General features: G+C 54.8%; 1 protein-coding gene across 4 annotated transcripts in view; it reads right to left on the minus strand.

Moving 5' to 3' along the window:
- Positions 1-24,234, minus strand: part of stx8 (syntaxin 8) — a 425,779-nt gene that overhangs the window by 377,475 nt on the left and 24,070 nt on the right. For all 4 annotated transcript variants that reach the window (XR_010977561.1, XM_068058121.1, XM_068058120.1 and 1 more), the window contains 2 exons: positions 18,190-18,284; positions 16,884-16,994 (listed from right to left, as the gene is read on the minus strand). Coding sequence is in view for 3 of the 4 variants with exons in the window: in XM_068058121.1 (XP_067914222.1) it covers positions 16,884-16,994; positions 18,190-18,284 (206 nt within the window). In the remaining variant the exon portion in view is untranslated. The remainder of the gene's footprint in view (positions 1-16,883; positions 16,995-18,189; positions 18,285-24,234) is intronic.

Genomic DNA, 24,234 nt, shown 5'->3' on the forward strand with positions numbered 1-24,234 from the left:
TGAGGGGAGGGCGGGCGGGCGGGCGGTCGAGAGAGGGAGAGGGGAGGGCGGGCGGGGCGGGCGGGCGGGCGGTCGAGAGAGGGAGAGGGGAGGGCGGGCGGGCGGTCGAGAGAGGGAGAGGGGAGGGCGGGCGGCGGGCGGGTCGAGAGAGGGAGAGGGGAGGGCGGGCGGGCGGGCGGTCGAGAGAGGGAGAGGGGAGGGAGGGCGGGCGGGCGGGCGAGAGAGGGAGTGGGGGAGGGCGGGCGAGAGAGGGTGAGGGGAGGGCGGGCGAGAGAGGGAGAGGGGAGGGAGGGAGGCGAGCAGGCAGGCGAGAGAGGGAGAGGGGAGGCGGGCGGGCGAGAGGAGAGGGAGGGGGCGGGGGAGAGAGGGTGAGGGAGGGCGGGGCGGGCGAGAGAGGGAGAGGGGAGGGCGGGCGGGCGAGAGAGGGAGAGGGGAGGGGCGGGCGGGCGAGAGAGGGAGAGGGGAGGGCGGGCGGGCGAGAGAGGGAGAGGGGAGGGCGGGCGGGCGGGCGAGAGACGGGAGAGGGGAGGGCGGGCGGGCGGGCGAGAGAGGAGAGGGGAGGGCGGGCGGGCGGGCGGGCGAGAGAGGGAGAGGGGAGGGCGGGCGGGCGGGCGGGCGAGAGAGGGAGAGGGCGGGCGGCGGCGGGCGAGAGAGGGAGGGGAGGGCGGGCGGGCGGGCGAGAGAGGGAGAGGGGAGGGCGGCGGCGGGCGGGCGGCGAGGGGAGAGGGAGAGGGCGGGGCGGCGGGCGGGCGAGAGAGGGAGAGGGGAGGGCGGGCGGCGGGCGAGAGAGGGAGAGGGGAGGGCGGGCGGGCGGGCGAGAGAGGAGAGGGAGGGCGGGCGGGCGGCGCGAGAGAGGGAGAGGAGGGCGGCGAGAGAGGGAGGAGGGCGGGCGAGAGAGGGAGAGGGGGAGGGCGGCGGCGGCGAGAGAGGGAGAGGGGAGGGCGGGCGGGCGGGCGAGAGAGGGGAGAGGGCGGGCGGGCGAGAGAGGGAGAGGGGATGGGCGGGCGGTGCGGGCGAGAGAGGGAGAGGGGAGGCGGGCGGGCGGGCGAGAGAGGGAGAGGGGAGGGCGGGCGGCGGCGAGAGAGGGAGAGGGGAGGGCGGGCGGGGCGGGCGAGAGAGGGGAGAGGGGAGGGCGGGGCGAGAGAGGGAGAGGGAGGGCGGAGGCGGGCGGGCGGGCGAGAGAGGAGAGGGAGGGGCGGGCGCGGGCGAGAGAGGGAGAGGGAGGGGCGGGCGGGCGGGCGAGAGAGGGAGAGGGTGAGGGCGGCGGGCGCGAGAGAGGGAGAGGGAGGGCGGCGGGCGGGCGGAGAAGAGGAGAGGGGAGGGCGGGCGGGCGGGCGAGAGAGAGGGAGAGGGGAGGGCGGAGGCGGCGGCGAGGAGAGGGAGAGGGAGGGCGGGCGCGAGAGAGGGAGAGGGGAGGGCGGGCGGGCGAGAGAGGGGAGAGGGAGGCGGGCGGGCGAGAGAGGGAGAGGGGAGGGCGGGCGGGCGAGAGAGGGAGAGGGAGGGCGGGCGGGCGAGAGAGGGAGAGGGAGGGCGGGCGGGCGAGAGAGGAGAGGGGAGCGCGGCGAGAGGAGAGGGGAGGGCGGGCGGGCGAGAGAGGGAGAGGGAGGGCGAGAGTGGAGAGGGAGGGCGGGAGGGCGGGCGAGAGAGGGAGAGGGAGGGCGGGCGGGCGGTCGAGAGAGGGGAGGGCGGGCGGGGCGGTCGAGAGAGGGGAGGGCGGGCGGGCGGTCGAGAGAGGGGAGGGCGGGAGGGCGGGCGGGCGGTCGAGAGAGGGAGAGGGGAGGGCGGGCGGTCGAGAGAGGGAGAGGGGGAGGGCGGGCGGGCGAGAGAGGGAGAGGGGAGGGCGGGCGGGCGAGAGAGGGAGAGGGGAGGGCGGGCGGGCGAGAGAGGGAGAGGGGAGGGCGGGCGGGCGAGAGAGGGAGAGGGGGAGGGCGGGCGGGCGAGAGAGGGAGAGGGGAGTGGCGGGGCGGGCGGTCGAGAGAGGGAGAGGGGAGAGGGGGAGGGCGGGCGGGCGGGCGGGCGGGCGGGCGGTCGAGAGAGGGAGAGGGGAGGGCGGGCGGGCGGGCGGTCGAGAGAGGGAGAGGGGAGGGCGGGCGGGCGGGCGGGCGGTCGAGAGAGGGAGAGGGGAGGGCGGGCGGGGCGGGCGGGCGGTCGAGAGAGGGAAAGGGGAGGGGCGGGCGGGCGGGCGGTCGAGAGAGGGAGAGGGCGAGGGCGGGAGTGGGAGAGGGGAGGGCGGGCGGGCGGGCGAGAGAGGGAGAGGGGAGGGGCGGGCGGGCGGTCGAGAGAGGGGAGGGCGGGCGGGGCGGTCGAGAGAGGGGGAGGGCGGGCGGGCGGTCGAGAGAGGGGAGGGCGGGCGGGCGGTCGAGAGAGGGGAGGGCGGGCGGGCGGTCGAGAGAGGGGAGGGGCGGCGGGCGGTCGAGAGAGGGGAGGCGGGCGGGCGGTCGAGAGAGGGGAGGGCGGGCGTGCGGTCGAGAGAGGGGAGGGCGGGCGGGCGGTCGAGAGAGGGGAGGGCGGGCGGGCGGCGAGAGAGGGAGAGGGAGGGCGGGCGGGCGAGAGAGGGAGAGGGGAGGGCGGGCGGGCGAGAGAGGGAGAGGGGAGGGCGGGCGGGCGAGAGAGGGAGAGGGGAGGGCGGGTCGGGCGAGAGAGGGAGAGGGGAGGGCGGCGGGCGAGAGAGGGAGAGGGGAGGGCGGGCGGGCGGTCGAGAGAGGGAGAGGGGAGGGCGGGCGGGCGGGCGGCGGTCGAGAGAGGGAGAGGGGAGGGCGGGCGGCGGGCGGGCGGTCGAGAGAGGGAGAGGGGAGGGCGGGCGGGCGGGCGGTCGAGAGAGGGAAAGGGGAGGGCGGGCGGGCGGCGGTCGAGAGAGGGAGAGGGGAGGGCGGGCGGGCGGGGCGGGCGAGAGAGGGAGAGGGAGGCGGCGGGCGAGAGAGGGAGAGGGGAGGGCGGGCGGGCGAGAGAGGGAGAGGGGAGGGCGGGCGGGCGAGAGAGGGAGAGGGGAGGGCGGGCGGGCGAGAGAGGGAGAGGGGAGGGCGGGCGGGCGAGAGAGGGAGAGGGGAGGGCGGGGCGGGCGAGAGAGGGAGAGGGGAGGGCGGGAGGGCGGCGGGCGGCGAGAGAGGGAGAGGGGAGGGCGGGCGGGCGGGCGGGCGGGCGAGAGAGGGAGAGGGGAGGGCGGGCGGGGCGGAGCGAGAGGGAGAGGGAGAGGGGAGGGCGGGCGGGCGGTCGAGAGAGGGAGAGGGGAGGGCGGGCGGGCGGGCGGTCGAGAGAGGGAGAGGGGAGGGGCGGGCGGCGGGCGGTCGAGAGAGGGAGAGGGGAGGGCGGGCGGGCGGGCGGTCGAGAGAGGGAGAGGGGAGGGCGGGCGGGCGGTCGAGAGAGGGAGAGGGGAGGGCGGGCGGGCGGGCGGTCGAGAGAGGGAGAGGGGAGGGCGATCGAGAGAGGAGAGGGGAGGGCGGGCGGGCGGGCGGTCGAGAGAGGGGAGAGGGGAGGGCGGGCGGGCGGGCGGTCGAGAGAGGGAGAGGGGGAGGGCGGCGGCGGGCGGTCGAGAGAGGGAGAGGGGAGGGCGGCGGGCGGGCGGTCGAGAGAGGAGAGGGAGGCGGGCGGGCGGCGCGTCGAGAGAGGAGAGGGGAGGGCGGGCGGGCGAGAGAGGAGAGGGAGGGGCGGGCGGGCGGGAGAGGGAGAGGGGAGGGCGGGCGGGCGGTCGAGAGGGAGAGGGAGGGGCGGGGCGAGGCGGTCGAGAGGGAGAGGGGAGAGGGCGGGCGGGCGGGTCGAGAGAGGGAGAGGGGAGGGCGGGCGGGCGGTCGAGAGAGGGAGAGGGGAGGGCGGGCGGGCGGTCGAGAGAGGGAGAGGGGTGGGCGGGCGGTCGAGAGAGGGAGAGGGGAAGGCGGGCGGGCGGTCGAGAGAGGGAGGGAGGGAGGGCGGGCGGGCGGTCGAGAGAGGGAGGGAGGGAGGGCGGGCGGTCGAGAGAGGGAGAGGGGAGGGCGGGCGGGCGGGCGGGCGGTCGAGAGAGGGAGAGGGGAGGGCGGGCGGGCGGGCGGTCGAGAGAGGGAGAGGGGAGGGTGGGCGGGCGGTCGAGAGAGGGGAGGGCGGGCGGGCGGTCGAGAGAGGGGAGGGCGGGCGGGCGGTCGAGAGAGGGAGAGGGAGAGGGAGAGGGGAGGGCGGGCGGGCGGGCGGGCGGGCGGGCGGGCGGGCGGTCGAGAGAGGCAGAGGGGAGTGCGGGCGGGCGGGCGGGCGGTCGAGAGAGGGAGAGGGGAGGGCGGGCGGGCGGGCGGTCGAGAGAGGGAGAGGGGAGGGCGGGCGGGCGGGCGGTCGAGAGAGGGAGAGGGGAGGGCGGGCGGGCGGGCGGGCGGTCGAGAGAGGGAGAGGGGAGGGCGGGCGGGCGGGCGGTCGAGAGAGGGAGAGGGGAGGGCGGGCGGGCGGGCGGTCGAGAGAGGGAGAGGGGAGGGCGGGCGGGCGGGCGGTCGAGAGAGGGAGAGGGGAGGGCGGGCGGGCGGGCGGTCGAGAGAGGGAGAGGGGAGGGCGGGCGGGCGGGCGGTCGAGAGAGGGAGAGGGGAGGGGAGGGCGGGCGGGCGGGCGAGAGAGGGAGTGGGGAGGGCGGGCGAGAGAGGGTGAGGGGAGGGCGGGCGAGAGAGGGAGAGGGGAGGGAGGGAGGGCGAGCAGGCAGGCGAGAGAGGGAGAGGGGAGGGCGGGCGGGCGAGAGAGGGAGAGGGGAGGGCGGGCGGGGGAGAGAGGGTGAGGGGAGGGCGGGCGGGCGAGAGAGGGAGAGGGGAGGGCGGGCGGGCGAGAGAGGGAGAGGGGAGGGCGGGCGGGCGAGAGAGGGAGAGGGGAGGGCGGGCGGGCGGGCGGGCGAGAGAGGGAGAGGGGAGGGCGGGCGAGAGAGGGAGAGGGGAGGGCAGGCGGGGCGGGCGAGAGAGGGAGAGGGGAGGGAGGGCGGGCGGGCGAGAGAGGGAGAGGGGAGGGCCGGCGGGCGGGCGAGAGAGGGAGAGGGGAGGGCGGGCGGGCGGGCGAGAGAGGGAGAGGGAAGGGCGGGCGGGCGAGAGAGGGAGAGGGGAGGGCGGGCGGGCGGGCCAGAGAGGGAGAGGGGAGGGCGGGCGGGGCGGGCGAGAGAGGGAGAGGGGAGGGCGGGCGGGCGGGCGAGAGAGGGAAGGGGAGGGCGGGCGGGCGGGCGAGAGAGGGAGAGGGGAGGGCGGGCGGGCGAGAGAGGGAGAGGGGAGGGCGGGCGGGCGAGAGAGGGAGAGGGGAGGGCGGGCGGGCGAGAGAGGGAGAGGGGAGGGCGGGCGGGCGAGAGAGGGAGAGGGGAGGGCGGGCGGGCGGGCGAGAGAGGGAGAGGGGAGGGCGGGCGAGCGGGCGAGAGAGGGAGAGGGGAGGGCGGGAGGGCGGGCGGGCGGGCGAGAGAGGGAGAGGGAGGGCGGGCGGGCGGGCGAGAGAGGGAGAGGGAGAGGGGAGGGCGGGCGGGCGGGCGAGAGAGGGAGAGGGGAGGGCGGGCGGGCGGGCGAGAGAGGGAGAGGGGAGGGCGGGCGGGCGGGCGAGAGAGGGAGAGGGGAGGGCGGGCGGGCGGGCGAGAGAGGGAGAGGGGCGGGCGGGCGAGAGAGGGAGAGGGGAGGGCGGGCGGGCGGGCGAGAGAGGGAGAGGGGAGGGCGGGAGGGCGGGCGGGCGGGCGAGAGAGGGAGAGGGGAGGGCGGGCGGGCGGGCGAGAGAGGGAGAGGGGAGGGCGGGCGGGCGGGCGAGAGAGGGAGAGGGGAGGGCGGGCGGGCGGGCGAGAGAGGGAGAGGGGGAGGGCGGGCGGGCGGGCGAGAGAGGGAGAGGGGAGGGCGGGCGGGCGGGCGAGAGAGGGAGAGGGAGAGGGAGAGGGGAGGGCGGGCGGGCGGGCGGGCGAGAGAGGGAGAGGGGAGGGCGGGCGGGCGGGCGAGAGAGGGAGAGGGGAGGGCGGGCGGGCGGGCGAGAGAGGGAGAGGGGAGGGCGGGCGGGCGGGCGAGAGAGGGAGAGGGGAGGGCGGGCGGGCGAGGGAGAGGGAGGGGCGGGCGAGAGAGGGAGAGGGAGGGGCGGGCGGGCGGGCGGGCGAGAGAGGGAGAGGGAGGGCGGGCGGGCGAGAGAGGGAGAGGGAGGGCGGGCGGGCGGGCAAGAGAGGGAGAGGGGAGGGCGGGCGGGCGAGAGAGGGAGAGGGGAGGGCGGGCGGGCGAGAGAGGGAGAGGGGAGGGCGGGCGGGCGAGAGAGGGAGAGGGGAGGGCGGGCGGGCGGGCGGGCGAGAGAGGGAGAGAGGGAGAGGGGAGGGCGGGCGGGCGAGAGAGGGAGAGAGGGAGAGGGGAGGGCGGGCGGGCGAGAGAGGGAGAGGGGAGGGCGGTCGGGCGAGAGAGGGAGAGGGGAGGGCGGGCGGGCGAGAGAGGGAAAGGGGAGGGAGGGAGGGCGGGCGAGAGAGAGAGGGGAGGGAGGGCGGGCGAGAGAGAGAGAGAGGGGAGGGAGGGCGGGCGAGAGAGAGAGAGAGGGGAGGGAGGGCGGGCGAGAGAGAGAGAGAGGGGAGGGAGGGCGAGAGAGAGAGGGGTGGGCGAGAGTGGGGGGGGCGAGAGTGGGGGGGGCGAGAGTGGGGGGGGCGAGAGTGGGGGGGGGCGAGAGTGGGGGGGGCGAGAGTGGGGGGGGCGAGAGTGGGGGGGGCGAGAGTGGGGGGGGCGAGAGTGGGGGGGGCGAGAGTGGGGGGGGCGAGAGTGGGGGGGGCGAGAGTGGGGGGGGCGAGAGTGGGGGGGGGCGAGAGTGGGGGGGGCGAGAGTGGGGGGGGCGAGAGTGGGGGGGGCGAGAGTGGGGGGGGCGAGAGTGGGGGGGGCGAGAGTGGGGGGGCGAGAGTGGGGGGGCGAGAGTGGGGGGGGCGAGAGTGGGGGGGGCGAGAGTGGGGGGGGGCGAGAGTGGGGGGGGGCGAGAGTGGGGGGGGGCGAGAGTGGGGGGGGGCGAGAGTGGGGGGGGCGAGAGTGGGGGGGGCGAGAGTGGGGGGGGGCGAGAGTGGGGGGGGCGAGAGTGGGGGGGGCGAGAGTGGGGGGGGCGAGAGTGGGGGGGGCGAGAGTGGGGGGGGCGAGAGTGGGGGGGGCGAGAGTGGGGGGGGCGAGAGTGGGGGGGGCGAGAGTGGGGGGGGCGAGAGTGGGGGGGGCGAGAGTGGGGGGGGCGAGAGTGGGGGGGGCGAGAGTGGGGGGGGCGAGAGTGGGGGGGGCGAGAGTGGGGGGGGCGAGAGTGGGGGGGGCGAGAGTGGGGGGGGCGAGAGTGGGGGGGGCGAGAGTGGGGGGGGCGAGAGTGGGGGGGGCGAGAGTGGGGGGGGCGAGAGTGGGGGGGGCGAGAGTGGGGGGGGCGAGAGTGGGGGGGGCGAGAGTGGGGGGGGCGAGAGTGGGGGGGGCGAGAGTGGGGGGGGCGAGAGTGGGGGGGGCGAGAGTGGGGGGGGCGAGAGTGGGGGGGGCGAGAGTGGGGGGGGCGAGAGTGGGGGGGGCGAGAGTGGGGGGGGCGAGAGTGGGGGGGGCGAGAGTGGGGGGGGCGAGAGTGGGGGGGGCGAGAGTGGGGGGGGCGAGAGTGGGGGGGGCGAGAGTGGGGGGGGCGAGAGTGGGGGGGGCGAGAGTGGGGGGGGCGAGAGTGGGGGGGGCGAGAGTGGGGGGGGCGAGAGTGGGGGGGGCGAGAGTGGGGGGGGGCGAGAGTGGGGGGGGCGAGAGTGGGGGGGGCGAGAGTGGGGGGGGCGAGAGTGGGGGGGGCGAGAGTGGGGGGGCGAGAGTGGGGGGGGCGAGAGTGGGGGGGGCGAGAGTGGGGGGGGCGAGAGTGGGGGGGGCGAGAGTGGGGGGGGGGCGAGAGTGGGGGGGGGCGAGAGTGGGGGGGGGCGAGAGAGGGGGGGGCGAGAGAGGGGGGGGCGAGAGAGGGGGGGGCGAGAGAGGGGGGGCGAGAGAGGGGGGCAAGAGAGGGGGGGCGAGAGAGGGGGGGCGAGAGAGGGGGGGCGAGAGAGGGGGGGGCGAGAGAGGGGGGGGCGAGAGAGGGGGGGCGAGAGAGGGGGGCGAGAGGGGGGGGCGAGAGGGGGGGGCGAGAGGGGGGGGCGAGAGGGGGGGGCGAGAGGGGGGGGCGAGAGGGGGGGGCGAGAGGGGGGGGCGAGAGGGGGGGGCGAGAGGGGGGGGCGAGAGGGGGGGGCGAGAGGGGGGGCGAGAGGGGGGGGGCGAGGGGGGGGGCGAGGGGGGGGCGAGGGGGGGGGCGAGAGGGGGGGGCGAGAGGGGGGTCGACGAGAGGGGGGTCGACGAGAGGGGGGTCGACGAGAGGGGGGTCGACGAGAGGGGGGGTCGAGAGAGAGGGGGTCGAGAGAGGGGGGGTCGAGAGAGGGGGGGTCGAGAGAGGGGGGGTCGAGAGAGGGGGGGTCGAGAGAGGGGGGGTCGAGTGAGGGGGGGTCGAGTGAGGGGCGGTCGAGTGAGGGGGGGTCGAGAGAGGGGGGGGTCGAGAGAGGGGGGGGTCGAGAGAGGGGGGGTCGAGAGAGGGGGGGGTCGAGAGAGGGGGGGTCGAGAGAGGGGGGGTCGAGAGAGGGGGGGTCGAGAGAGGGGGGGTCGAGAGAGGGGCGGTCGAGAGAGGGGCGGTCGAGAGAGGGGGGGTCGAGAGAGGGGGGTTCGAGAGAGGGGGGTCGAGAGAGGGGGGTTCGAGAGAGGGGGGTCGAGAGAGGGGGGTCGAGAGAGGGGGGTCGAGAGAGGGGGGTCGAGAGAGGGGGTTCGAGAGAGGGGGGTCGAGAGAGGGAGGGTCGAGGGGGGGGCGAGAGAGAGAGAGAGGGAGAGAGAAAGAGAGAAACATAAAAGAGAGAGGGAGAGGGTGAGGGATAGAGAGAGAGCGAGAGCGTGAGAACGCGAGAGAGAGAGAGATTGCTACATCAAGAGTGTGGTCAGACACTAACTACCTGTGGAAGCAAAACAATGCCAGGTATCTCATTAAATCAGTGTTTTACATAGTTACGAGAAAGTAAGTTAATAAATTAGTCTTCTCATTTCAAGCTTGTTCTCAGAAATGCACGTTTTGTTGTTTTGATTAAGAGTAGTTTAAATTTCTCATGCTTTTATCTTTCTGAAATTTGCTCACCGGCTCCCTATGTCAGTCAAAGACTGCAATTTGGCCTCTAATGCGAAAAGATTGGATGCCCCTGGTATAGAAAGTTCTTCCACAGTGAGGTTTGCAAGATCTTCAACGTCCTGCCATCAATAACACACTAGAATTTATTTTTAATGATTGCAAATGAGACTGGGCATTCACAGTCAGTGCCTGGACTTGCTGTTTGCAAGTCCATGCCCCTGTCTTACCCACCTTCCTCTCAATCCAGCAGTGGCATAGGTCTCAGAACCTACATGTGTTAGAAAAGTAGGAGTTATGAACATAACGATGAATTTGTTTATTTTTGTATAAAAACAAGGTAAATCATGGACTTCCAAACTTTATCTGAGGTAAAAGACATGAAAAATTATGTAAATATATTCAATATTATGCAACTTCAGGTTAGATGCAGATTTACTTATTTATACAACTGCAGTACTTAACTATATGCAGCGAACAAGGAAAATTTGATATTTATGTTACACTTCACTAGCTTTGAGCCAGCACATCACTCAAACTTTCAAATCCTTTCAGAACCTTGCTATGATCCTATGCACCTTTCCCCTTAAACAGTGTAATGTCTGATTCACCATGAGCAATACCATAACAGAACTGCCAGTTATATAAAACAAGTTCCAATTTAGCATGAGAGCTGTATATATATTGTACAGTTTCAAGTTAATATTTATGCAATTATCTAGAGTTCACTGGAAATACTGCTGCGCGTATCCTGTCCTGCATCCAGTTTTGTTCACCCATTATCGCCATGGTTGCTGACCTACACTGGTCCCCAAAGTCTCAGATGTTAAATTCTCATACGCATGTATAAATCCCTTAATGGCCTTGCCTCTGTCTAACTCAATAATCTGCTCCAGGCCTACAATTATGGGAAATCTGCATTCACCAGTTCCTTCATCCTTTCTATTGGCAGCGTGCCTACAGCTGTCTAGGCCAGTGGTTCTCAAGTGAGGGTCTGAGAGAAGGTTTCAAGGGGTCCACCAAAACATGTTGCCTTGTCAGCAGGACAAAAATTACCACCAATTAAAAGGAAATTTAAAATGAATGATCAAGTTCCAAATGCGAGACGCTTTCAACTGAAATAATCTCCATAAACTCCACCTTCTGGTGGCATTGATTGGCTAGTTTCTGGTCCGTTGAGGAGTTCCTGGGAAAGTGAACTGGCCTCAGTGCCTGTCACTTAGTGACCAAGGAGGGTTTCCTTTGAGGATCTCCCTTAAAAGTGAGCTGACCGGAACAACTATCACTCAGAGTAATGGCGGAGGGTCTCCATTAAGGTGCTCTTGAGGAATTGGACTGGTCAGATCACCAGATTCCCACTGAGAAATATCAGTGTTTAATCAGAGATCTCAGGGAACAAGAGATGTAGATTCTAAAAACAAATGGAGGAAAATCTTGGAGAATTTCAAGACAAATTAAATTCTACTGAGATTTCAAAGTTGCAGAAATAGATGGAGCATGAAGACCTGCTGACATTTTGGAATATACTGTGGGTCAGTTCAGTTAAACTTCATGAAATCATAAAATAACTGATGATACATCAGTTACATCAGATTCATTGCAGCAGCTTATTCGGGAGCAGAGAGTGCGAGCGAGTGAGCAGCTGGGAAGGTCAGTTTCAAAGTAAACTTAATTTCCTTTTGTTTTCGGCGGAGACCAGGGGGCTGCTGGGTAAGTAAAACCCTATATATTTGGGCTGTTTCTGAACACGAGACACTACTCTTGTAGTGTCTCCCACCCGCCCTCCTCCTCTAACAAAAAAAAAAAAGGACTCGGTGGTGTGCAGATAAGGTAAGGCTTTTTCTATTTCTCTTTTTGTTTTATCGTGTGATTGGTAAAAACTTTTCATTCCTTTTTCATTTAACTAAGTTAAGCTTAAGATTAAAAATGGCAGGAGATCTCGGACCCGTGTCATGCTCCTCTTGCTCAATGTGGGAGCTCAGGGACACGGCTGATGTCCCTGACTCCTTCACGTGCAGGAAGTGTGTCCAGCTGCAGCTCTTGTTAGACCGCATGACGGCTCTCGAGCTGCGGATGGACTCACTTTGGAGCATCCGCAATGCTGAGGAAGTCGTGGATAGCACGTTTAGTGAATTGGTCACACCGCAGATTAGGATTGCTGAGGGAGAAAGGGAATGGGTGACCAAAAGGCAAAGAAAGAGCAGGAAGGCAGCGCAGGAATCCCCTGCGGTCATCTCCCTCCAAAACAACTATGCCGTTTTGGATACTGTTGAGGGAGATGGCTCACCAGGGGAAGGCAACAGTAGCCAGGTTCATGGCACCGTGGCTGGCTCTGCTGTTCGGAAGGGTGGGAAAAAGAGTGGAAGGGCTATAGTCATAGGGGATTCGATTGTAAGGGGAGTAGATAGGCGGTTCTGTGGTCGAAAACGAGACTCCCGAATGGTATGTTGCCTCCCAGGTGCACGGGTCAGGGATGTCTCAGATCGGCTGCAGAACATTCTGAAGGGGGTGGGTGAACAGCCAGTCGTTGTTGTGCACATAGGCACCAATGATATAGGTAAAAAACGGGATGAGGTCCTACAAGCAGAGTTTAGGGAGTTAGGAGCCAAGTTAAAAAGTAGGACCTCACAGGTAGTAATCTCAGGATTGCTACCAGTGCCACGTGATAGTCAGAGTAGAAATGAAAGAATAGTCAGGATGAATGCGTGGCTTGAGAGATGGTGCAGGAAGGAGGGGTTCAGATTTTTGGGACATTGGGACCGGTTCTGGGGGAGGTGGGACTATTACAAATTGGACGGTCTACACCTGGGCTGGACTGGAACCAATGTCCTTGGGGTGCTTTTGCTAACGCTGTTGGGGAGGGTTTAAACTAATGTGGCAGGGGGATGGGAACCAAATGAGGAGGTCAATTGACAGTAAGGAGGTAGTAACTAAAGCCTGTAAGGAACTAGATAGTGAAGTCAGTGTGACTAAGGGGAAGAGTAGGCAGGGAGCAGATGATGAACGCAAAGGGACTGGTGGTCTGAGGTGCATTTGTTTTAATGCAAGAAGTGTAGTAGGTAAGACAGATGAACTTAGGGCTTGGATTAGTACCTGGGAGTATGATGTTATTGCTATTACTGAGACTTGGTTGAGGGAAGGGCATGATTGGCAACTAAATATCCCAGGATATCGATGCTTCAGGCGGGATAGAGAGGGAGGTAAAAGGGGTGGAGGAGTTGCATTACTGGTCAAAGAGGATATCACAGCTGTGCTGAAGGAGGGCACTATGGAGGACTCGAGCAGTGAGGCAATATGGGCAGAACTCAGAAATAGGAAGGGTGCGGTAACAATGTTGGGGCTGTACTACAGGCCTCCCAACAGCGAGCGTGAGATAGAGGTACAAATATGTAAACAGATTATTGAAAGATGTAGGAGCAACAGGGTGGTGGTGATAGGAGATTTTAATTTTCCCAACATTGACTGGGATTCACTTCCTGTTAGAGGTCCAGATGGAGCAGAATTTGTAAGGAGCATCCAGGAGGGTTTTCTAGAGCAGTATGTAAATAGTCCAACTCGGGAAGGGGCCATACTGGACCTGGTGTTGGGGAATGAGCCCGGCCAGGTGGTTGAAGTTTCAGTAGGGGACTACTTTGGGAATAGTGATCACAATTCCGTGTTTTAGAATACTCATGGACAAAGACGAGAGTGGTCCGAAAGGAAGAGTGCTAAATTGGGGGAAGGCCAACTATACCAAAATTCGGCAGGAGCTGGGGAATGTAGATTGGGAGCAGCTGTTTGAAGGTAAATCCACATTTGATATGTGGGAGGCTTTTAAAGAGAGGTTGATTAGCGTGCAGGAGAGACATGTTCCTGTGAAAATGAGGGATAGAAATGGCAAGATTAGGGAACCATGGATGACAGGTGAAATTGTGAGACTAGCTAAGAGGAAAAAGGAAGCATACATAAGGTCTAGGAGGCTGAAGAAAGACGAAGCTTTGAAAGAATATCGGGAATGTAGGACCAATCTGAAACGAGGAATTAAGAGGGCTAAAAGGGGTCATGAGATATCTTTAGCAAACAGGGTTAAGGAAAATCCCAAAGCCTTCTATTCATATATAAGGAGCAAGAGGGTAACTAGAGAAAGGATTGGCCCACTCAAGGACAAAGGAGGAAAGTTATGTGTGGAGTCAGAGAAAATGGGTGAGATTCTAAACGAGTACTTTGCATCAGTATTCACCGAGGAGAGGGACATGACGGATGTTGAGGTTAGGGACAGATGTTTGATTACTCTAGGTCAAGTCGGCATAAGGAGGGAGGAAGTGTTGGGTATTCTAAAAGGCATTAAGGTGGACAAGTCCCCAGGTCCGGATGGGATCTATCCCAGGTTACTGAGGGAAGCGAGAGAGGAAATAGCTGGGGCCTTAACAGATATCTTTGCAGCATCCTTAAACACGGGTGAGGTCCCGGAGGACTGGAGAATTGCTAATGTTGTCCCCTTGTTTAAGAAGGGTAGCAGGGATAATCCAGGTAATTATAGACCGGTGAGCCTGACGTCAGTGGTAGGGAAGCTGCTGGAGAAGATACTGAGGGATAGGATCTATTCCCATTTGGAAGAAAATGGGCTTATCAGTGATAGGCAACATGGTTTTGTGCAGGGAAGGTCATGTCTTACCAACTTAATAGAATTCTTTGAGGAAGTGACAAAGTTGATTGATGAGGGAAGGGCTGTAGATGTCATATACATGGACTTCAGTAAGGCGTTTGATAAGGTTCCCCGTGGTAGGCTGATGGAGAAAGTGAAGGCGCATGGGGTCCAAGGTGTACTCGCCAGATGGATAAAGAACTGGCTGGGCAACAGGAGACAGAGAGTAGCAGTGGAAGGGAGTTTCTCAAAATGGAGACGTGTGACCAGTGGTGTTCCACAGGGATCCGTGCTGGGACCACTGTTGTTTGTGATATACATAAATGATTTGGAGGAAAGTATAGGTGGTCTGATTAGCAAGTTTGCAGACGACACTAAGATTGGTGGAGTAGCAGATAGTGAAGGGGACTGTCAGAGAATACTGCAGAATATAGATAGATTGGAGAGTTGGGCAGAGAAATGGCAGATGGAGTTCAATCAGGGCAAATGCGAGGTGATGCATTTTGGAAGATCCAATTCAAGAATGAACTATACAGTAAATGGAAAAGTCCTGGGGAAAATTGATGTACAGAGAGATTTGGGTGTTCAGGTCCATTGTTCCCTGAAGGTGGCAACACAGGTCAATAGAGTGGTCAAGAAGGCATACGGCATGCTTTCCTTCATCGGACGGGGTATTGAGTACAAGAGTTGGCAGGTCATGTTACAGTTGTATAGGACTTTGGTTCGGCCACATTTGGAATACTGCGTGCAGTTCTGGTCGCCACATTACCAAAAGGATGTGGATGCTTTGGAGAGGGTGCAGAGGAGGTTCACCAGGATGTTGCCTGGTATGGAGGGCGCTAGCTATGAAGAGAGGTTGAGTAGATTAGGATTATTTTCATTAGAAAGACGGAGGTTGAGGGGGGACCTGATTGAGGTGTACAAAATCATGAGAGGTATAGACAGGGTGAATAGCAAGAAGCTTTTTCCCAGAGTGGGGGATTCAATTACTAGGGGACATGAGTTCAAAGTGAAAGGGGAAAAGTTTAGGGGGGATATGCGTGGAAAGTTCTTTACGCAGAGGGTGGTGGGTGCCTGGAACGCGTTGCCAGCGGAGGTGGTAGATGCGGGCACGATAGCGTCTTTTAAGATGTATCTAGACAGATACATGAATGGGCAGGAAGTAAAGAGATAGAGACCTTTAGAAAATAGGCGACATGTTTAGATAGAGGATCTGGATCGGCGCAGGCTTGGAGGGCCGAAGGGCCTGTTCCTGTGCTGTAATTTTCTTTGTTCTTTGTATACCTGTTAAATAATTCGCAACTGATTTAAACAGATTGTTCTGTCTATTCCAGGCATTTCTGCTGTTATCAAACAGGCCTGCAGCCTCAACAACAGCAACTTATATTTATAAAGCGTCCCAATGTGCTTCACAGAAAGATTACCAAACAAAATCTGACAGCGAGCCATATAAGGAGATATTAGTGCAAATGCAATAAAAACAGAAAATGCTGGAAATAGCAGGTCAGGCAGCATCTGTGGCGAGAGAAATACAGTTAGCATTTCAGGTCAATAACCTATCGTCAGAACTGATGAAAGTTTATGGACCTGAAACGTGAACTACGTTTCTTTCTCCAAAGGTCCTGCCTGACCTGTTGAATAATTGCAGCATTTTCTGTTTTTATTTCAGATTTCCAGCATCCACAGTATTTTGCTTTCATATGAATACAAGTTGTTGTAATATTTTTGAAATTACATTTGTTTCTTCTTTCAATTCATATGTGTGCCACACCACAATCCTACACAAACCATTCTTGTGGCTCTTTATAATGAGATTGAAATTCAGTGTCAATTAGTGTTGACTTATGGTAATTTTTCTTCTGTTGATTAATAGCCTGTTAAAATAGGAATGAGACTGCAAACTCATTTGACTTTCGCAATGGTCTTGGTTGACTTTGAACACAAAGTAAAAACAATATGTTCTATCCCATGAATCACAGAGTCTCTTTTTACTTACAGATATTCTCACAAAGAAGTTAATGTAGGATAATAAGGACAAATAATGAACTCTTTATTTTGTTTCTTTCCAATAAGCTAATTAAGTATTATTGGATCAGTCCCAAATTTACCAAAACATTTGCATCATACCAACTTGACAAAATGGGAGATTGAACATCGAGATCTCAGTTTGCACACAGAGAATTTGAAAAAAATAACTATAACCACTTCACATATATTCAGCTTTAGAGTCGGTAGAATTTTGCAGTCAAGCATCAGGCCCCTGACCACACCAACATCCATATTACATTCACAATTTCCAAAGAGAACTGGAGAGTATATTAAATGTCAGCTTGGCTCAATGGTAGCATTTTCAGTTGAGGCAAAAGGTTGTGGGGTCAAGCTCTACTCCATGACTTAAGCACATAATGTAGACTCACACTTCATTACAGCTTTGAGAGAGTGTTGCACTACCTGAGATACTGTTTTTCAGAGATGTTAAGCTGAGGCTACAACTGTCTTTACAGGTGGACATTAAAGATCCAATGGTACTATCTGAAGCTGACTACAACAGCTCTGCTGGCTAACATTTATTTTTCCTGTAACACCACGATATAAAAAAAATAACTAGTTATTTATCTAATGGATATTTGTGGATCTAGATGGTGACAAACTGGCTGCTGCATTTGCCTACAAAATTAAGTCAAATTGCATAGAATTAACAGCACAAAAACAGGCCATTCAGCCCAACAGGTTGATGTCCATATTTATGCTCCACATGGACCTCCTCCCATCTTACTTCACATCAACTTATCAATATATCCTTCTATTTCTTTCACCCTCATTACTATTTGCCTCGACTACTCCAGATTCCATATTCTAAATACTCTCAGAGTAAAGAAGCAAACAACAGTAACTATACCTCAAATGTAATTCATTGGCTGTGAAGTAGTTTGGGATGTTCTGAGGACATCAAATGCATTACAAAAATTCAAAAACTTTCTTTGCTTTCATTCAGGCTGTGCAGCAAGCTCTTTATTAGCCAGACACTAGCAAGGCTAATTTACTACAGGTATCAAAATATTACTCAGAATCTTAATAAAAGACAACACTATTTAACATTTGTATGATAGCATAAATTTTCAATAAATACGTGATAATACTGCAGTAAACCCAAAGTGAAAATATTGTGCTCTACAACTTAAAAGTTTTCAAATTAAGGAAAATTCAATGCAAATCATACCTCATCACATCAGGCTCTGTGCCATCCTTCTTGAAGGATGTCTGAAGTTGTCGTTCTCTAGTTAACAAATCATCCACCAAATTTTGACGCCTGTCGGCTTCAAACTGTGTACTGAATATGAATTATTAAAGAATTTGCTTGCGTTTATAGTTTATACCACTGTTTATAAAAACAAGGATCCTCCTGGATGTTTTTTCAAACAGCCTTCTCAATTTGTCCTGCCTCCTTCAAAGATTTGTGTACAGATACCCCACAGGTCTTTCTGTTCCTGCGCCCCTATAAATAGCACCATTTATAAATGCACTATATCAGGTAATTTTAAGTTTTGCTCCGTCACTTGTCCTTCAATTAGTGATCAGGATTTTTGTGGCTATTATTCAAAGCAAGTTGTGAGCATACACAATTCACTATAAGCAGAATTCACTTGGAGCATGTTCATTTTGTATGCCCCCTAATTCTATAATCACACTTTAATTAACCTGCTCACATCTAAATTATTGTTGTCTTTTAGAATTTTCAAGATCTTTTTACCTCCCACTATTGTTTATTAAATGAAAGCCAAAACCCAAGTAAATATACATGTCAGTAGCACTGTGTCACAGTTTATAATGTCTTCTGTGCTTCTCAGATGCATTTTCATTTGAGTATGTTATTTTTGTATCAAGACACAAACTTAGTTTTGTACATTAGCTATATTTGTAATATAAGTAAGTTTCCTTAAAGGGATTAGATTTCTGCAAATATGATGTGTTTCATTCCAGAAAGCCAACTGGTGAAGGATGAAACTTTTCTCAATCTTTACTCAATCTTACATTTATTTACAGAGTGCAACATTACGAGCATACACCTCCTAACTCAACCACACAGTCTAAATAAGTATCTCTTTACTTATGCTCACGTGAAACTCAAATTAATGCCCTCCCTCTGCATATAAACACAATTGATATATAATTAACATGATATGCATAAAACTCACTAACTTTCCTGTAGCTTCCCACCAGCATGAAAACAAAAGTTATAGGGAGCAAGAATGAATTTCAGTTGCTATTTTGTATTTTTTTTTAAAAAGGCAAAGACCGGGCACTACTTCTACATTTCACTACAGTATCTTTCACAGCACTTAAAAAGTTATTTTTAGTAAAAGATTTACACAAATCATACAGTCATGATCTTTTGCCTCACTTTCAATAGAGACAATACACATTACATACTTCGTGTATGGAATAGATATATTTCAAATTATCTAATATCTATTAACAACTTGGACCTCCACAACCATGAAAAAGAATAGGGTTTAAAAGGATACATCTGGCGTGTCGACAAACTTCGCAACAAAGAATCCTTCAGCTGGCTAATCTGTTCTTGGAGTTTCTGTAGAGTTGCCCGAATTGTCACATTCAGCTGGAGGGGATTGGTGGGTTGGGTGGGGGTGGGGAGCGGGGAGATGGCAGTGGAAGGACAAAATAAAATATTGGCTTCAACTCTACATTTAAATCCATTCATCAATATTTCAACAAACACTTTCATGTTAAAAAAAACCCACAATATCTGAAAGAAACCTTCAAAAAAGTCTTCAGTCTTTTGAGTGAATACATTCCATTTCTAAGTATTTTTGCCGTTTGGCACCCATTTCGCACCTACCAAGTAGGAGACCAAAATAAAACACGAAATTTGAATAATCTTTTCAAAATTTAAAAGAACCTACACAACTAGCCAATGCATGCTCAACCTTTCAACTCTTTCAGATTGCTTTTTTGGCAATCAGTAACGAATGATCTCAACAAGCTACGTTAATAACCCATCCCCCATACACCCCCATTGACTCACAATAGAAGTGCAAATGGGCAGAGAAAATGACATCTTTGGTCAGGCAGAATAACAGTCATGTGCATATACTCCTACATTTCCCACAGGAGAACAAAGTAATAACGCAAATCACCTCATAAATTAAGGTTCCTTCAACCTAAAATCAGCACTTGAAGAAATCAATCAATTTAAGCAACATGCATAAAATAATACAACACACACGACTGAGATACAATATTCTGGATGAAAATATGACATTTTTCACTTTATGTTGCTACAATTCACCCAAAAAACTATTCAAGGCATTCACATCAATAAACAATATTTTTTTTCCTGTGTGTTGATGCATGCATTTGAGATGAACCAGAATTTTTGTGATTTCTCAATTTGAAAATTAAAATAAATTTTATGAAAACAAAATATAAAACGTCTTACAATTTGGACAACAAAACCTCATTTTAGGAAAAAAGTTGAAAAATTTTCAGTTATGCGCATAATCAGCAAACGATTAAATGTCCTCTTAACAGAAACAGAAGAAGCAATATAACCTCAATGCTTTCATCTCAGAAACAGTAGACAGAATGACTTGTGTGACATAATGTGTACAAAGTTACAGGACACATGAGAGCATCAGTTTAGCATGTGGAACACTTTCATATGTTGAGTCATGTTTAAATTTAAAAATGGTCTTAAAATGGAAGGTAGCTCTGTCATTTCCAAAGGCAAATAATTATTCATTAATTTATGAAATGGAAATATTGAAAACCAAGGAAGGAAGTTATCATTTACAAAACTCCTCTGTGAAGTCCAACCTACTGCAGCAGAGAATGGAGCAGATAACTGGAAATATGCAGGTTAAGAGGTGTACTTCATTATATGTATTCAACCACATTGTAGTTGTTTGCAAGTCTCACCTGAGGAATAAACTTAGTGAATAGTCACATCTGACCAAGTATAAGCCATTACTAAGCGACCCAAGGAAAGAGGAAAAAGACCCTGTGAAGGCACTAATGAGACTCCTAAATGGAAACTCTAATTTTTAATCTGTAATAGTTAATAACACCGCAGCTACTTTTTCTTTAACAAGTCTTGATTGAATGGTGTCCCAGCACCACTTAATATGAAGTTATACTGACCCCTGGTGTATTTCATGAATTCAGAATAAAGTATTTTGTTCTTCATCAGCAGTTTCCCAATTTACACTACTTTCTTCATCCCTCTGCTGTAGCATTAATTACATACTATTTTATCAAGATAATTTTAAAAAGACTTTGCCTAAACCTTTTATCAATTTAATAGGTGTCCTCCATTGTGCTTAAAAGTCATAACAGAAAGAACAAAATACTTTACATTTGTAAACATATACTTTACATATCAAGTATTTGTGTCCCAACAGAACAAATATTTTGGCATAAAACTGGGCCAGATTTTGCACTAGTAGGACATCTAACGGCTTCTGCTCAAAATATTTTTGCCCACAAAGTTGCAGAAATTATGAGGAAAACAGAGCACCCGGGACCTGAGAGAACAGGGCAACCAACAGAGTATCTCCTCAAATCAATGAGATTTAAAGATTAATAAACAAACAGCGGAAGTACTGATAAGGGGGGGTGAATTAAAGGGGGTGAATTAAATGTCCAATTAGGTACAGAAAGAGAAATAGAGAGGGAAAGAAAACTTGGATATAGAGAGAGAAAAAAAAGAGACAGTAAGGAATGATACAAGTTTAAAAAAATTTGACATTGAATAAAAGTTTGACAAGGAAATTTTTTTTTAAAAAGGGCTTCATTTTATGGACCCCTCTGAGATGGGTCGGAAGCAGGAGGGCCCATAGAATTGCAACAGGAGGCGAGTGGCAAAGGGCCCTTCGGCTTCCCATCTCCAAACAATTTTGTCGGGGGTGGGATAGTCTGATGACAACCTTCCCGGCCAGAGGCCAATTGAGGCCCTTAAGCGACCTATTAACAGCCTCATAAGGGCTTCCTTCACACAGCCGCTGGGACTTCACCAGCGGCACAAGGGTGCCTCCACCATGTGGGGAGGTCGCCTCTAAATACAAGCTACATTCCCCGTGGGCTTGGCCTGGGGTCCTCCATGGGCAGTCCATGGCCCATGAAGGGCCCCTGCCCGGTGAAAACTGCATATCCCTGGACTCCCCTCCCCCTGTACTTCACAGCCACCCTTCCACCCACCCTTGCCGGTGCCTTCCTGACTAGCCCCGGCAACCCCGCCTCACTCACCTGAGGTCCGAGTCTCCAGCGCTGGGCCTGTGTCCAAGGCCTCTGCAATACCAGCAGTGGCCACCATTCTTGGTGGCATCGCCAATACTGCCGAGCTGCTGGCCCTGTGATTGGCCAGCAATTGTAGGAGGCGGGATCCAAATCTTTAAAGGGACGGGGATCCTGGCACCGGGCACATGGGTTCTGGAACAACATAGGATCACGCCAGGGCAGGGGGGGGGGGGGGGGTGCTTGAAAAGGCCGAGGCAGGGTGGCCCCAGCCTTTTCAGCCCAGCACTGGGAGCCCCACCGGCACCACATAATTCAGCCCAATGTAATTTCTGGCCTGATGTAAAATGAGAGTGAGAGTGAGCACACAGAGACTTCATAGCCAGTTACCAACAAACCACCACATAAAGATTAGTATTCAGGGACCTCGTGTCTTGCTCAAATTCGCACCGTACACACAACTGTTTGTTATTTTCTAGCTTCTAAGGAAGAACTTACCCATAGAACAGAAAAAATGGGTTTTCCATGCAGGAATTTGCATGTTACAAACAGGCAACGGTGATAATGTTGCTACCTGATCCTAAACCAAATCACACCCTGAGCTGGTTATTAAATTAATTAGTTATCAATGCCCAAAAGGCAAACACAAGAGTTGAGAATTGTTCATTTAGTTGTCTATCTACAAAGATAACAAGAAATCTTGGCAGATTTCTACTCACCCTAGTGGATATGTTTTGGGAAGATGATGCTAACGCACAGACAAATTCAACAATGTCAAACTACATGGATGGAAAGCTGCATATGCAAAACATGCCGTTGAGTTAAGTAACTGCAAAGATAACTGGCTGTATAGGATTTGTTTAGAGGCATATGGGGACATCTAGTGTCCATGACTAGGAAGGGATGCCTGATTAGATTAAGGGAAAAATTCATTTTCATTGTGCAGTGTTCAGAGTATGAATGGAGACCCCTGTTACAATGGGATATAATTCTTCTCCACTTGAAACAATATCCTGCCTTGCCACTGCTGATGGATATGCTGTGTATTTCTGCCATTTCATTGAGTCATGTCAATTACGGGTCTTCAAAATCACGAACGGGTTCACTAGAGTAGATGTGGAGAATTTGTTTCCGCTTGTGGGCAATCCTAAACTCAGTGCCATAAATATAAAATAGTCACCAACAAATCCAATAAGGAGTTCAGGAGAAACTTTTCTACCCAGAAATTGGTTTGTTACACCAATGTGCTTTGTTGAATGATAATTTTCTTTGGTCCACTGACCGAAGATCTGAATTCATTTTTTTTTTTAAAGACAAGCTTCCAGCAAAGTCATCCTTTCAGCTTAAGATGATCACCTCGTTTGTAACACTGTATCCTACATTGCAATGGACTGTGAGGAGGGAGACAAAATGGCTACATTTTCCAGTAAGAACCAAGACCCAGGAAGTTTAAAGGAACTATCTGTTCTTTCAGCAAGCAGAGAAATACTGCTAACTGCTATGTTTGAATGGCTGGGTGACTGTCATGTGACAAGCCCCTCCCCATCTGTGATTTTAAGCTGGTGTTTTTCTCTGCAGCAGAGGAGAAGCAACTGGACTCGGACATGAGCAGACCCTAAGTGGCGGTCCCACTCTCTCCGTCCATTCCAGCTTGAAAGCTTTCAAATCCTGCCTGCTGAATGACCACCTTTGCATACTCCAGCTACAATCAGAAACCCCGTTGGAGGAAATCTTGTGCATCACTATCTCCAAGAGACTCACTAAACCAGTCATCTACATCTTCAAACTAAAAGCCTCAGGACCACTGAATTCAGCTAGATGCCAGCCGAATCACCAAATTCCACAGACTATACCTTTTTTTAAAAAAATGGACTAACTCAACCCATCTACCTTTCCCCACTCTAATCTATTTGTGTGTATGTAAACCTCTAGTGTGTGTGTGTGCGCACGTGTGTTTATGTGTGTGTTAGTGTGTTGTTTATTATTTCATTAGTTCGGTTTAGCTACAATAAAGTTAACCACTTTCTTTTTTAACTCAAGAAAAGGTATCCCATGGTCCTGGTTATGATCATAGCAAGTAAGTAATCAAACACCTCATGAATTGGCTAGTACACTCACTTTAAGAAAGAATTAAACCTGTTGTCTAACAAGGAGAGGGGAAAGAGGGAAACCCTTCAACCCCTCCTCACTTGACCATAAATGGTTAGAATTTGGAGTAGTTGAGGCAACTAGCATTGGTGCATTGAAGGGGAAGCTAGATAACTATAGGAGGGGGAAAGGAATAGAAAGATACGTTGAAAGGGTGAAATTAAATACAGTGGGTGGAGGCTTGTGTGGAGCTTAAACAACAGTATAGACCTGTTGGATTGAATGGTCTGTTTTGTGTGCTGTAAATTCGATGTAAAAATACTATACAGAGGATTAGAGACAAATTTATTTTTCTTAATTCTTTTACATGAACATAATTATTTATTTTAAGTTGAAGTAGTAATCCTAACAAATGTGAACACATTAAAACTTGCCTGCTGTTATTCTGAATTGAAGTTACTGAGGAGACAGTAAAAACTAGTACAATACAACTGTATTAAAAAGGGATCAGAATTATCCTACTCTTAAAATTATGCAAATTGATCAGGTAATGGTGACATTTTATTCTGTTTTGCATTGAGTTAATTTAACATTCTAGCTCAATGAATAATTACAATGAAAAAGCAAAATAAAATCTTTGCACAATGAAACTTGAGGAATATGGTGAGCATTTGTTGCCATTTTTAGTAAACCAAGAATATTGTCAACTTTTTGCAAATCAAAATAGATATGAAAAGCATGAAAAGGTACCTCAGATAGCAGAATGAGGACAGAGTAGGTGCACGTAAGTAGTTTGAAGGTGGTAAATGCAGTTTAAAAAAAAAAAATCAGATTCAGGCATTGTTGGCAAGGTCAGCAATTTAGTGTTCATTCCTAGCTACCTTTAAAGGTGGTGGTGGTCAGCCTTCTTCTGCTGGAATCCATGTGGTGAAGGGGCAGTGCAGATTCACCAGAACGATACCAAGGCTAAAAGAGTTAAATTATGAAAAAAGGTTGTAAAGACTCAGCTTGTACTCCCTTGAGTATAAAAGATTAAGAGGTGATCTAATTTAAGATAATTGCAGGATTTGATAGGGTAGCTTGAGAGAAACGATTTCCTCTAGTGGAAGAGTCCAAAACAAGGTGGCATAACCTTAAAATTAGAGATAAGCTGTTCAGGGGTGATGCAGAAAGCACTGCTTCACACAAAAGGTAACAGAAGCCTGGAACGCCCTCCCCCAGAAAGTTGT

Source organism: Heterodontus francisci, chromosome 26 (genome assembly GCF_036365525.1).
Source record: "Heterodontus francisci isolate sHetFra1 chromosome 26, sHetFra1.hap1, whole genome shotgun sequence".
Taxonomy (NCBI): Eukaryota; Metazoa; Chordata; class Chondrichthyes; order Heterodontiformes; family Heterodontidae; genus Heterodontus; species Heterodontus francisci.